We start from the raw sequence: 14,469 nt of genomic DNA on the forward strand, positions 1-14,469 counted from the left end.
CGAAATTCAGAAATAATGCCGTAAAGTTGCATTGGAGTTTAACAAAATACTCCCACCGTCCGAAATTAACTTATTTCAGCGACAGTTAATTCAGGAGGAAAGTTGTACTTGAAAACAACAGGTCTCGTACAACTAGAAGTAAGATTATAGTTCCACGGGAAGTGCATGTCATTACTGATTTCAAACTCTTTGAACGTACCAAACTGAAGAAAACCCACGAAAGGGAGAGCTGTCTGACAAAAGAAAGAACAGTATGTATGATCTAATCACAGCTTGGTGATGTTCTGCTGCTAACTTTTCCAATTTAAAGCATGCCGCGGTAATTAGCACCAACCTAGCGGCACTATCGTCACCATCAACAGAAACATATCTAGAAGTAAATAGGAAATGATCTCAGACGTTATAGCATTAGTAGAGATGGCGTCGTTTACTAGGTCTTTGTCAATGAAATGCTTCTACTTCCCCCGTGGGCAATCATTGATTCAGGCCTTTCACCAAATGTTTACAAAGTCAACCAAAATAGTTGAGTAGCAGTGCCCAGAAACTATTGGTATGTAGTAGAAACAAGTACAAACAACAGAAACTTCGAATGACTCAAAGAAATCAGCAAACATAATGAACCACCACGGCTTCAAAATCAGAAGGCAAAAGCATGCACCCGTCAGGAAATAAGTCCCGCATGAAACTGACTGCATCACCAGCTACAAATCCTAGAATCAGGGCAGCATTACAACTTTTAGTCTTTCAGGCAAGTCTACGAAATTCAGTTGCTTACAGAAAACATGAACCAATTCAAACAGACATACTAAGGTTGGCAAGAATTGGAACCTCACTTTACTATCCAAGTTAGAGAAAACAAGAACCAATTGAAACAGACATACCAAGCCACGGCAGCAATCGACTCCTGTCGAAGATGCACTTCTTATCAAGGCATCAGAAGTGTGATATTGATATCATGTGTGCAGTGATGGTAACTCTGTGTACAATGGCACATACGGCAGATATGGCGGCTTGCCATCTTCAAGATTGCAGATCACTTTGACCCGCCGACTATCCATATTATAGCACATGAAGGTGGTATCCCAACCCGCAGTAAAAAAGATCAAGTTACATTCCGGATGAACTGCAATCAAATGGAAGTCCACATTAAGGTCAAGAACATGTGTCCCTCCAGATAAATATGAAGTTTCAACGCTATGCTTCAATATCCATTCTTTGCTGTCGTAGTCCTCGAGAACATGAACTACTAGTCGAACCACACGGGCATCTTCATCTTGATGAAAATTGGCATAATGCAGGCGACCCTGTGACTGCTGAATATGACCACCATCTAGACCGCCAGGGGCGCGGAAGTCCGTCCATGTTTCCCCCTCCGTGTCCACCGCGGCTAGACACTGGCGTGACTCGCCGTCATAGGTGTGAAAATGCAGATGGCCGTTAAGGAAGACAGTCGCCGACTGGCGATTGGCGAGCCTAATATGCTCATCCCATGCCTTCTCATTATGAACCCATCTCCCGGATTCAGAAGAATACACCTGCACTCCGATGAGGTAGACAGGGAAGTCCGGCGAAAAAAATTCCTGCTCCACCAACTCAAACACATGGAAGTGCGGCGACGCCTGGTCGAAGCCCAGACGAGCGGCGCCCACCTCGCCCGCCTGGCCAGAGTCCGGCAAGACGACCCACTTCTCCGTCGCGGGGTTGCACACGACGTAACGGAACTCGTCGGCACGGGCAGAGACTTCGTACCAGCGGCAGAGGAGGAGGCCGTTGCAGCAGTCCAGGAGGTCGACGCGCCGGTGGCTGGGGAGGAACGCGGAAGAGGTGCGGACCAGAGGGCGGCGGCTGCCCTCGACGCTGGTGAAGTGGACAGGTGACTCCAGGAAGCACTCCTCGCCGGCGCTGCTGTAGAAGAAGCCGGACAGTGTCTGGGGGAGCCTCCTGCGGTGGCTGCGGTCGAAGGTGAGGCCCAGCCAGTGCTTGGAGACGCACTTGAAACGGGCGAGCGATTTGGCGGGCACGCGCGCGAGGATCTCCACGAGGAGGTCGTCCGTGAGCCTCGTGGCCGCCATGCCCATGCCGGGGCAGGAGGAAGGTCTGCACTAGGGAGACGGAGATGGAGGAGGGGTCAGGGGGTCAGCGACGAAGGAGAAGGAAACGCTTGGTGCCGGAAGGAGACGGCATGGACATGGTGCCGGAAGGAGACGGCGGTGGCGCCGTCGTGTTCGAGCGAGGGAGAAGGGGAACGGAACCTTCCCTCCTTCCGCGTTTCGGATGGCCACGACTTGACCCAATCATATGTCCGTTAGTTTCTGCCCCCCGAGAACCAGATCCCCCCGAAAGAGCTGCCCACCTACCCAGAGTCCCAGACGGCCAGAGCGGATCCGGAGGCGTCACCGACCCGCCCGACGCCAACGACCTGGCTCCCTCCAGTTCAGCCACCGACAGGTACTTCCGTCATCTTCTCGGTTTGCCGCCGCCGCCGCTGCTTCTTTTTCCTTTTCTTTCGATCTGCATCTCGGGAGAGGGCCGGCCGCGGATGCAGAGGTGAGGTCGACGGGAGCCCAGCAAAACAGGAGGATAGCACACGGATAACTGAGAGCCTTGAATCTTCCTCATTATTAACGCGCTGGCCGGCCGAAAAGTATAGACACAGCCCAGCCAGCCAAAGATGACCGACCACCGCCCGAACACGAGCCCACTCAAACAAAACCCATCTCCTCCTCCCTCCGTATTCTATTCCTCCTCCTCCTCGTCTCTCTCCAGCACTGACTTTCTTCGAATCCCTCGCCCCCCTCTGCTCTGTTAGCCCCGTGCTGCCATCCATTGCGGGGCTGCGATCCTGCGCCGGTGCTGGCACCTGGTAATCAGCAGGAGCACCGCCGTCCGGCGCATCGGATTAGGGTGTCCCAGGTGAGGAGAGCTCATGTTCCCTGTTCTCTTCCATTGGAATTTAGAATTTCGAGTTCTGGGGATTTGCGAGGACGACAATGGCTCTTTGCCGGAGGTAAGATGGGTTTCTTTTGAAAATTGGTGTTCATAAGTTCAATTTCCTCCCAACCAAACGAAACGAAACGAAACGAAACGCGGCATCCTCTCCTCTGAGATCTCCGCCGCCGGCAGCGGCCATCCGGGTTTGGGGCCGCAAAGGCAAGGCCTTCATTGAGCTTTATCTCGCTGCCCATGTCCCTCGATGCGGGTGAGATTTAGATTTTACTAGGAGCGTGCAGAAAGTGGGAAAGTTAAGAGCTTTATTGAGTTCGCCCTCAGATTGGATCCAAGCGCGTGACTTCTTACTGTAACTGTTGTAAAAATAACCCGGGTTAAACATGATGCCTTTGTGTCTGTTCGATCTTTGGGATCAGTTTTGTGTGCATTCCAGTACTAGATTCTGCTTTTCTGTGACCGATCTGGTTGATTGAGGAAAGGAGCGTTGTTTGTTTGGCAGATTTGAAAGGCTGAAGTTACCCTTTGTTGGAAAAGGCTCGCCATAGAGCTAGGACATGGACATGGCATTGCCGATTGTGAATGCCACCACAGCAGCGCTTGCTCGTGTCTCAGCTGCATTCAACGCTCCTCTTGCCCGCGCCGTCGTCTTCGGGGTTCATATCGATGGTGATCCTCTTCTACTCATCAACAAATAATGTGTGATTTCATGATGGTGGTGGTATAGTTTTTGACATCTTGAGGTGGTGTCATTGATTCAGGTCATTTGGTTGTGGAAGGACTTCTTATTGCCGTCATAGTGTTTCAGCTTTCCAGGAAGAGCTACAAACCTCCAAAGAAGCCACTTAGCGAGAAGGTAGAGTGTTTTTTATCCTTTGTTCGCAGTTTGCTAAAGTTAATAAGCACTGGTTTTTGTTTCATGAAATATTTAGTTAACAGTTTGCATTTTAATCTCCGCAGGAGGTTGATGAGCTATGTGATGAATGGGAACCAGAACCTTTATGTCCTCCAGTCAAGGAGAGGTCTCATATTGACCCAGCAATCTTAGAAAGGTCTGTGTGGCTTATTGGTTTGTTAATATGGAACAGTATTTTTGAATTTATTTTTCTGTCTGTGTCTGTGCAATTACAAGGAAGCGTAACCAGTGTGCACTCCTACAAGTTTTATGAATAACTGTAAACTCCCTAGCGTTAGCATTACTCTGTCTGAAGTACTTCCTACCATACAATATATCTTACGGTTTTCTTTTCCTTGGTTACTGTTTAAGTATCTACAAAAGAAATAAAAACAGTGGAAGATAACCTCTCACAGTAGTATCTGCAGATGATATGATTTTGTTTAATTTAAGCTCATCATCGGCAGATGTCCTTTTTTAGAGAACCGTTGGCAGCTACCATTCTAGAGATTGTTTGTATGTGGTTGTTAATCTATTCTAGTTCCATTTGCTTTGATCCATGGAATATGAAATGCAAATAATTACAACATGAGCAAGTTACAATTACAGGATGTGTGTAGTCGCTGGACATCTATATTCTGTCCTTTATTTGTGGGGGATATATAATCAGTCCTGACTTTTGAGGGTCATAATTAACACTGCTATCTGTATTTTTTTGATACAGTGCTGCTGGACCACATACGACCATCGAGGGGAAAGAAGTTGTAAACTTTGCATCAGCAAACTACCTTGGTTTAATTGGCAACGAGAAACTTATTGTAAGAGAGAACTCTAATATTTGACAGTATTTTCGACAGCTATATATTAGTCTGGAATTTCTGATCGATGAGTGAATTGTAGGATTCTTGTGTTGGTTCATTGGAGAAATATGGTGTTGGATCCTGTGGTCCACGTGGCTTCTATGGAACAATTGGTTTGTATATTCTTTGTTCATGTTCATAGCCAATTACCTCTATTGCAAATATAAAGGAGCTGACTTTCTTAATGTGGAACACTTGCAGATGTCCACCTTGACTGCGAAGCAAAAATAGCCAATTTCCTGGGAACACCGGACTCCATTCTGTATTCGTATGGGATATCTACCATATTCAGTGTTATACCTGCCTTTTGTAAGAAAGGAGATATCATAGTGGCGTGAGTCATCCTTCATTTTCCTGTTTTGAGAACGTTTTTATATATTTGAAAATAACATAGTACCTTCAGGCATCATTGTTCTTGCCTTTTCAGTTTCACAGCTTATACCTCACTAATACTTTGCACTGGATATCCTTTTTTCAAGTTAAAACTGAAGCAATTTTTGTATGTGCATTGCAGTGATGAGGGTGTTCACTGGGCAGTGCAAAATGGTCTCTATCTATCGAGAAGTACTGTTGTTTATTTCAAGCACAATGATATGGCTTCACTCGCTAGCACTTTGGAAAAACTTACTCGCGGAAACAAACGTACCGAGAAGATTAGACGCTACATTGTTGTGGAATCTATCTACCAGGTGTGCTACCTTTCATGGTTGTTTTCTGTTAGATAAGTGTAGGTTTTTTCTTATTGTGGAGGTTTTCAACACTAAATATTGATCTTGATTGTAAACACATGAAATACGTTAGATGACCTTCGGATGAAACCCCCTCTTGTGGTGACTGCAGAATTCTGGTCAAATCGCCCCCTTGGATGAGATAGTCAAATTGAAGGAGAAATATCTGTTCCGTGTAATTCTGGAGGAGAGTCATTCGTTTGGTGTGCTTGGCAAGTCTGGGCGGGGCCTTGCCGAACATTATGGTGTACCGGTGAGTGCTTTGCTGTTTACTCCTAGTGTTAAAGAAAAAACTTTGCTGCAACACTACTTCTTGCCATGTTCTTTCTATTTCTGAGATTTTCCTTGCATTGTGCAGATTGACAAAATTGATATCATCACTGCCGGAATGGGAAATGCATTAGCTACTGATGGTGGCTTCTGTACAGGAAGTGCCAGAGTTGTTGATCATCAGGTAGATGCAATTTCAGATTAGTGGAACATCGATTGATATAACCAGAACTGTGTTAAATATTTTGAGCTTTGAATGACCAAGGAGTTACATTTTTGCAGCGTCTAAGCAGCGCTGGCTATGTTTTCTCTGCCTCTCTGCCACCCTATCTTGCAAGTGCCGCAGTTTCTGCTGTAAACTACCTGGAGGAGAATCCTTCAGTTCTCGCTAACCTAAGGAGCAATGTTGCTCTTCTGCATACAGGTAAAGATGTTTCTCTTGGCATTTAACTGCTAGTTGTGGAATTAGATATGCAAACCATGATATATACTCCCTCCGTCTCAAAATAAGTGTCTTGGTTTTAGTTCATTTTAGTTCAAATTTGAACTAAAACACAACACTTATTTTGGGGTGGAGGGAGTATGTGTGAAGTACAGTCAGGCATGCCACAACATGCTTGTTAGCTAGCTGCCCCTGGTCACCACCTTGATTCCTTTTATGTATGTGATCGCAGGACTGTCAGATACACCAGGACTTGAGATTTCTAGCCATGTCCTGTCACCGATCGTCTTCCTTAAGCTGAAGAAATCGACGGGTTCTCTGGCCACTGACCTAGATCTTCTTGAAACCATTGCCGAGCAGGTAAGTTCAGATGGACTCTGACTAGACTTCCAGTTGCACTTTACATCAACTTTCATAAGCACACGTTCACACGCCTTTCCTCCAACAGGTTTTGAAGGAAGATTCAGTTTTCATTGTGGCCTCGAAGAGGTCAACTCTGGACAGATGCAAGCTCCCCGTCGGAATCCGGCTGTTCGTTTCAGCTGGTCACACTGAATCGGACATCTCCAAAGCGTGTTCATCCTTGAAGAGGATTTCCGCGTCGGTTCTTTCAGATCACGTTTGAGCCTGGTTTCCCTTCCAATATGACGAGGGCTTGGAGGTTTTTGACGCCGTGTGTACACTAAAGGCTGATTGCGTGTTTGGTAAATGTACATAACAGTTATGTACATTTCTGGATTTCATGAGTTCCATATGTTGTTGTCGCCCATACCTGCTAGTGAAAATTTTGTAAACGCTGTGGTTAGTGATGATCAGTTGTGCTGTACATTTGACTAATTTCCATGTTGTAAACTAGGCATATATGTCTTCAGTGTCCTGGGTACTTGAATACACATGCATACAGCCATCATTTTTCTCGGAAAACGATAAGAGCAACTCTAGCAGACTCCCAAGATGAAAAGAAACTCTGTTATAAAGGACATACTGTAAAATTACAGTCTAGCGGATTCTCTAAAGCGAACTCCCTAAATTATTTGAAGGGCACTTCAAATCCAACCCGTTAGCCTGCATATTTGGAGGAAGGGAAGGAGATTTTGGAGCGCACTCTATCCTGAAGAGTTTTGGCGCTAGCGATATTTCCTCTCCCCCTCTTTCTTCCTGTCAGCTACTCCCTCCGTTCCATAATAGATAACTTAACTTTGTACTAACTTTGTACTAAAATTAGTGTAAAGTTGGGTCATCTATTTTGGAACGGAGGGAGTACGTCACTGCAATTGTTGCGCCGCCTCCAGCTGCCTCCACCGACGACTCCATGGCGAAGGGCACGGTGAACCGAAACAAGAAGGTGAACACTCTCACGCACCCCATCCGGGTGTCTACCCCTCCTCCGTACATCCCTCTGACCCAACTACCGCGCAGACGATGATGAACATCGACACCAAGCACGTGTTCAACGAAATGTCATGCGCAGACGATGATGAACATCGATACCAAGCACGTGTTCAACGAAATGTCATGTTGATAAAAAACGGTTTCCCTTTGTACTTTGGTTTTTAGGTTCACTAGATGACTCGTTGCGCCAATGGCGCAAAGGCCGAGAGGGAGCCAAGTATTGTGAGAATATTTAAACACCCAAGTCGAAAACCAAATGTGGCCGACACTCCCACATCCTCTGCTTGGAAGCCGCCTTTTCTCACCGGATCTTACATAGATACATGATTCTTCAAGACCAAATTTCAGAGAAAATATAAAGCATGCAAGGCTTTAAGTTGTACTATTGAGACCATACCACCATATCTTCATTTAGTTTTTTTGGAAATCTAAAGGTCTAAGAGGATGGTACATGTGAGAAGATGTGAATCCACAACAAAAAACTAAACTAACTTCCAAACAAAAATTTCAAGTTTGGAAGCCACAAAGAAGCAGCCCAGATCTCTCGTTGTATTGCATGTACATGTCCTTAATCCTGCATCCACATCCCATAATTTTTTAACACCTAAATCCACGAAAACCAACCGAAGGAAATCATGGCAGAAACATGCGCCGTAGCTTACGTCTCCAAGAAGGACTTCTTGGCATTATTGTGCAGGTTGGACACAGCAATCCTCGCTGTAAGCTGCAGAAAAACCACACATGCACCTTTCTTCACCTTGCCCTTGGGGAGGAGGGGGGCAACACTTGCAGCGTGGTGACAAGGCTTTGTGAACGCCGCCGGCGAGAGCGCGCAGCAGAGGGCGTCGAGAGTGGCAGCTGCCTCCACCTCAGCGCGAGCTTAGTGGCCGCGCGACTCGAGGCAGCACACGAAGCGGTGGAGCATTACGCTATGCACAGATGTGTAGGCAAGTAACAAAGATTGGTCAAAGGAAAACAAATTATCCAAAAGAAGAAAGGTTTTATATATTTTCAGCGTACCCAGCCATAAAATCAGATGCTTCTTGATTAACAAAATGAACACACAATTAAGCGGGCATAGGAGGTGTACAATCATGTACTGACAAAAATCAGAGGGGTTAGATTATGTTCAAATGAGATAAATCATCAAGGTTCCAATGATAGAAAACGTTGGGCCCGATGCACTGATTAATGTTATAGCACACAAGCAAGCTAGACATCTTCGTCTGGAGCGAATACTTTCTTCTTCTTATATTATCAAAGGTGTCTGAAAGTATGAAGACTGGAATCAAAAAATAACAGGAGACAAAACATAAGTAAGCACTCATTGCAATGTACCTGATCAATCAGTATTAGGTTGTGAAACAAGGGCAGGCAAAAAGAAATGAAAAATAATTTGATAATTGATGTAGCCTTACTATACCGGCCATTGAAATGAATCACCAACCAAGATCTTTAATTTTTTGATGAATGCTTGTTGGGTTCTAAAGAACGGTGAAAGGAACCTTAGCAGAAGACGATGCCTATCCATTGGTTTTACAACTTCCGTCAAACTACATTAGCATGATATCTATGTGAGGTTCACGCATTCAAAAATATGGCCAGCTATAATCCTATGGTCTGTAATTCTACAGAACCAGATAAATGTTTTGGAATGGCTAAAGATAACAAGAAAAACAAAATTAGTAAATTTCGGCCAACAAAGCAGAAGTCCGGGATTACTGATTTGGTGTCAGCCTATTTCTTAAATCACAAAGTAGCATGGCTAGACAACCTTTCTTTGAGCAAAGTGAGCATAACAGCCACCCATTAAATGCAGTTATGAAGGAAAATTGGCAACCTAACTATAATTGCATAACAACTTATTTTCCAGCAGAAACTACATCATTTCATAGGCCAACCTGGAAGCAAGGATTCACCTTAAATGAAGAAGGAAGCCGAACACACCCACATTATAGCAGCAACAAGGGAACTTCCAAGAATTTATAGACTACAAAAACTCACAGAAACTCCACTATGTGGGACAAACTCACAATTGGTGAGGTTGGTGAGCAATTGCACAGGGACACGGTTAAGCAAGCAAACTCAAGAACCTGATTCTAAAAATTGGCAAGCGTGAGATATTACAATTGGCGAGTGTGAAATATTAGATGCTAAGCAGGCAAATTCAAGAAGATGATTCTAACAACTACCTCTAGGAAAGTAGTCTAGAATTCATGTACATGTGGTGTTCTCTGAATAACTGAGAAAAACAGAGGAAACAATAGAAGACGGTAAGAAATAATTTTATATTGCATAATAAGAATACTTAATGAAGCATTGGGGCATAAGAATACATAAATGACTCCATGGTCAACTCTTTAGCAAGATCTGCACTTCAATCCAAAAGTAAGAGATGTCTGTTGCTGATCAGTTGCTAAACGATGAAACATTCATACGGACATTATCACCCACTAACTGGTAAACTGGCACACAAAATACACATGCACAAGGTAATGGCTCTATGGGCGTCAAAAACATCACCGATCCATACCTGCACACGAATTGATGAACAAAGGTGAGGACACGCGTGGCTGGCAAGGCAGGAGGAAGCATTGGCAGGTAAGGAGGGAACTGCAACCAAGGGAACCATAGAGAACATCAGTGGCGGGCACAACAATGGAAGAAATTGAATAAGCTAATTCTTTTAGTGTTCAGAAGTACCGTACAAAATAACCAAATGCCACCACTAATTCTTTAGCATGTACCATAATCAAGCGTCATTGGAAATTTCATTTAGCAGGGAATCTAAAAGGAGAGAGATAAATATACCAATTGACATGGAAGATCCTATTGTGCTTGTTTGCATTCTCAAATCACCGTGTTGATGTTAAATTTATTCCTGAAGATAGAACTAAGGCATCACAAAATATTTGAATGACTGGAGCATAGAGGAATCTGGGAAGCTACATCAGTGTTCAGGTTCACCCATGAACGAAATGATATCACCCCCTACCAAATCCAGCAATCAGTTCAGTGCGGATGCACTAAACGCCAGAATCCGAACCTAGCCAAGCATAAATTTGCCATTCAACAAGAGAAAATTGAAATTATGGGCTGGAGGAAGTACGCACTGGGATGGTACTTCTCGACCAGCAGCATCACCATGCCATCCCCAGCTTATGCATTTTTTACAACGTCATCTTCAAACAGTAGCTAGCATGTGCAGTTTGGCAAGGAATGAATAGTCTGCATGTGGTGATCTGCACATATTATGAACATACATACTAAGGCTTTAGTTCAAATAAATTAGTCCTATTGAATTAGTAATGTACTGTGCTGATTATTAGTCCGACCATGCAAGTACAAGAAAATCAATACAGTAGTGCAAGGTCATACAAGAAAACTGGTCCTACAAAACTAATTCTTTTAGTGTTCAGAATTTATCACCTCAAATTTGTTAGAACGTACAGGCCAAAAACATTTTCTGCAAATACAATATATGCAGAACTTGGTTCTGTTTACAGTACACATGCCTGCAAGCTTAGCTGCTTCAGTTCGCTGGGAATAGAGGCTAGCCCAACTTAAATGAGATATGATAGCTTCTTTATGGTCTAACATTCTTGCCAATACATTTACCTAGTCACTCAGGCTCCTTTAGTTCTGTGCTAACCTTTAGTTCTACAAAATTAACATATACTGAGATCTGTTCAAGCTCCTTCTTAAAAAATAGCTATATTAGACGGTTCCCAAATTCAACAAAAGGTGGGTTCAGCCATGCGTGCTATCAAAGACCTGACCACTTGAATTTAAAGCAAGATGACAGTTTTATGTACGACCAAACAAGGGCGCAGGTGACAAGATCTCTGCAAAAATCAAGCCATTCAAATGCATTTGAGATCAAAATACATCATGCAGGGACAAATGGTATTAGCTACGCTGTCGTTATTCTACTTTGTTTCTTGAGCAGCGACTCAATTAATATTCTCACTGATCCAGTTTACTCAAGAACTTCTGAACCAGTTCAGGACTCCTATGGACTAAGGTACTCTAGCTGCTTGCATCTTTCAGAGGATCTAATTAGAACCAATTCTATGGGTGGTTTATCTTTTTAGAACTATTAGCATTCACTCAGTGGAGAAGTGCAAGCAGGAGCTGACTTCAGTTGGAATAAGTGTGCTAGAAAATGTGGCCAATAGATTGTACGTCGGCAAAGTACGAACTGAAACACTTGAGGATCCCAGTGTTAAAAGTGGATGTTAAATTCAGACCTTATCAATGCAGGGTGTGAATCCCAAACACTAAACACGATCTGCAGGCATAAAAAGAAACAAATAATCTTTAGATTCTCCCCTGCAGAATAGTAAAATAATAACATTTTGATTCCTGGACAACTCCTTCCTCCAAATCACATTCAGGTGACCCTTCTCCACTCTCAAATCCTCCTTCTGGGGCCGAAGATTTGGAGGGCCGCATCTCAGATTCTCAAATAGATAATAGAGCAAGTAGAAACCAATCCAATCCAATCCTCCTGCAGCAGCAGAGAGGGAGCTGCACGAGCGCGAACACGAACAGAGGACAACAACCATCCGCTTGTGTGAGAAATCTGAATCAGAGGACCAAATCGAATAGAGACAGACGCGTGGAGGAGGTGAAGAGGGATGAGAGGGCACCTTGACGAGCTCCGTGGCGTCGACGTCCCGAGAAGAAGCACACGGACGGGGGACGGCCGGTGGGCGGAGCGACCGCTCACAGACGGGAAGCTCCGGCGCGGGCTCAGCGGCCTCGCGGCGCCGACGAGGGGAGGAAGTGGCAGCTCACGCCGGCCATCGTCGTGGCTCTCCCTGTCGACTGCCGCTCGCTTCTTCCCACCGCTTCCCGCTGTCCACCCCGTCGTGGCTCTCCGCCTCTCCCTGCCGGCTGCCGCTCGCTTCTCCCCACCGCTTCCCGCTGTTCACCCCTGCTTGGAGACGACCTGAGCCCGATCTGGACCAGGCGATGACCTGAGCCCGATCTGGACCAGGCGCCGTCGAAGGAGGAGGGAGGTGACGTCCGGCACTCCTCGTGACGTCCGGGATCTCATCCGGGACTCCGAACAACATTCGGTAATCACATACAAACCTTTCTTATAACCCTAGCGTCATCGAACATTAAGTGTGTAGACCCTACGGGTTCGGAAATCATGCAGACATGACCGAGACACCTCTCTAGCCAATAACCAACAGCGGGATCTGGATACCCATGTTGGCTCCCACATGTTCCACGGTGATCTCATCGGATGAACCACGATGTCGAGGATTCAAGCAATCCCGTATACAATTCCCTTTGTCAATCGGTACGTTACTTGCCCGAGATTCGATCGTAGGTATCCCAATACCTCGTTCAATCTCGTTACCGGCAAGTCACTTTACTCGTTCCGTAATGCATGATCCCGTGACTAACTACTTAGTCACATTGAGCTCATTATGATGATGCAATACCGAGTGGGCCCAGAGATACCTCTCCGTCATACGGAGTGACAAATCCCAGTCTCGATCCGAGCCAACCCAACAGACACTTTCGGAGATACCTGTAGTGCACCTTTATAGCCACCCAGTTACGTTGTGACGTTTGGTACACCCAAAGCATTCCTACGGTATCCGGGAGTTACACAATCTCATGGTCTAAGGAAATGATACTTGACATTAGAAAAGCTCTTAGCAAACGAACTACACGATCTTGTGCTATGCTTAGGATTGGGTCTTGTCCATCACATCATTCTCCTAATGATGTGATCCCGTTATCAATGACATCCAATGTCCATGGTCAGGAAACCATAACCATCTATTGATCAACGGGCTAGTCAACTAGAGGCTCACTAGGGACATGTTATAGTCTATGTGTTCACACATGTATTACGATTTCCGAATAACACAATTATAGCATGAACAATAGACAATTATCATGAACAAGGAAATATAATAATAACCATTTTATTATTGCCTCTAGGGCATATTTCCAACAGTCTCCCACTTGCACTAGAGTCAATAATTTAGTTACATTGTGATGGATCGTACACCCATAGAGTTCTGGTGTTGATCATGTTTTGCCCGTGGAAGAGGTTTAGTCAATGGATCTGCGACATTCAAATCCGTATGTACTTTACAAATATCTATGTCTCCATTTTGAACATTTTCACGAATGGAGTTGAAGCGACGCTTGATGTGCCTGGTCTTCTTGTGAAACCTGGGCTCCTTGGCAAGGGCAATAGCTCCAGTGTTGTCACAGAAGAGAGTCATCGGCCCCGATGCATTGGGAATAACTCCTAGGTCGGCAATGAACTCCTTCATCCAGATTGCTTCATGTGCTGCCTTCGAGGCTGCCATGTACTCCGCTTCACATGTAGATCCCACCACGATGCTTTGCTTGCAACTGCACCAGCTGACTGCCCCACCATTCAAAATATACACGTATCCGGTTTGTGACTTAGAGTCATCCAGATCTGTGTCGAAGCTAGCATCGACGTAACCCTTTACGACGAGCTCTTCATCACCTCCATAAACGAGAAACATATCCTTAGTCCTTTTCAGGTACTTCAGGATGTTCTTGACCGCTGTCCAGTGTTCCATGCCGGGATTACTTTGGTACCTTCCTACCAAACTTACGGCAAGGTTTACATCAGGTCTGGTACACAACATGGCATACATAATAGACCCTATGGCCGAGGCATAGGGGACGACACTCATCTTTTCTCTATCTTCTACCGTGGTCGGGCATTGAGCCGTGCTCAATCTCACACCTTGCAATACAGGCAAGAACCCCTCCTTGGACTGATCCATATTGAACTTCTTCAATATCTTGTCAAGGTATGTGCTTTGTGAAAGACCTATGAGGCGTCTCGATCTATCTCTATAGATCTTGATGCCTAATATGTAAGCAGCTTCTCCAAGGTCCTTCATTGAAAAACACTTATTCAAG

General features: G+C 45.0%; 2 protein-coding genes and 1 long non-coding RNA gene across 7 annotated transcripts; 1 reads left to right on the forward strand and 2 right to left on the reverse strand.

The window, feature by feature from the left end:
* Positions 1 to 603: 603 nt before the first annotated feature.
* Positions 604 to 2,201, reverse strand: LOC109741722 (F-box protein At5g07610-like). The gene is made up of 2 exons (XM_073496788.1): positions 882 to 2,201; positions 604 to 710 (listed from the first exon to the last, which is right to left on the reverse strand). The coding sequence occupies exon 1, from the start codon at positions 2,076 to 2,078 to the stop codon at positions 954 to 956; it is 1,125 nt and encodes a 374-aa protein (XP_073352889.1). The 5' UTR covers positions 2,079 to 2,201; the 3' UTR covers positions 604 to 710; positions 882 to 953.
* On the forward strand, positions 2,188 to 7,012 carry LOC109741721 (long chain base biosynthesis protein 1a). Of its 3 annotated transcripts, none has more exons than XM_020300790.4 (13): positions 2,188 to 2,448; positions 3,449 to 3,615; positions 3,708 to 3,802; positions 3,907 to 3,998; positions 4,566 to 4,659; positions 4,742 to 4,814; positions 4,903 to 5,035; positions 5,216 to 5,390; positions 5,542 to 5,682; positions 5,788 to 5,883; positions 5,982 to 6,123; positions 6,374 to 6,501; positions 6,590 to 7,012. In XM_020300790.4, the coding sequence occupies exons 2-13, from the start codon at positions 3,504 to 3,506 to the stop codon at positions 6,764 to 6,766; spliced, it is 1,458 nt and encodes a 485-aa protein (XP_020156379.1). In that variant the 5' UTR covers positions 2,188 to 2,448; positions 3,449 to 3,503; the 3' UTR covers positions 6,767 to 7,012. The 3 variants fall into 3 exon arrangements, with proteins under 3 accessions (XP_020156379.1, XP_020156380.1, XP_020156378.1); XM_020300791.4 differs by lacking the exon at positions 2,188 to 2,448 and adding an exon at positions 2,482 to 3,007; XM_020300789.4 differs by lacking the exon at positions 2,188 to 2,448 and adding an exon at positions 2,482 to 2,913.
* A 2,787-nt stretch (positions 7,013 to 9,799) lies between these two features.
* LOC109741717 (uncharacterized) lies at positions 9,800 to 12,464 on the reverse strand. 3 transcript variants are annotated; one of them, XR_012182278.1, is made up of 5 exons: positions 12,186 to 12,464; positions 11,784 to 11,824; positions 10,647 to 10,775; positions 10,345 to 10,414; positions 9,800 to 10,146 (listed from the first exon to the last, which is right to left on the reverse strand). It is a non-coding gene; the product is annotated as an uncharacterized lncRNA (long non-coding RNA). The 3 variants fall into 3 exon arrangements; XR_012182279.1 differs by lacking the exon at positions 11,784 to 11,824 and having other exon boundaries at positions 12,186 to 12,329; XR_012182277.1 differs by lacking the exon at positions 12,186 to 12,464 and having other exon boundaries at positions 11,784 to 11,942.
* Between the last annotated feature and the right edge of the window lie 2,005 nt (positions 12,465 to 14,469).

This window comes from Aegilops tauschii, chromosome 4 (assembly GCF_002575655.3).
Source record: "Aegilops tauschii subsp. strangulata cultivar AL8/78 chromosome 4, Aet v6.0, whole genome shotgun sequence".
Classification (NCBI taxonomy): domain Eukaryota; kingdom Viridiplantae; phylum Streptophyta; class Magnoliopsida; order Poales; family Poaceae; genus Aegilops; species Aegilops tauschii.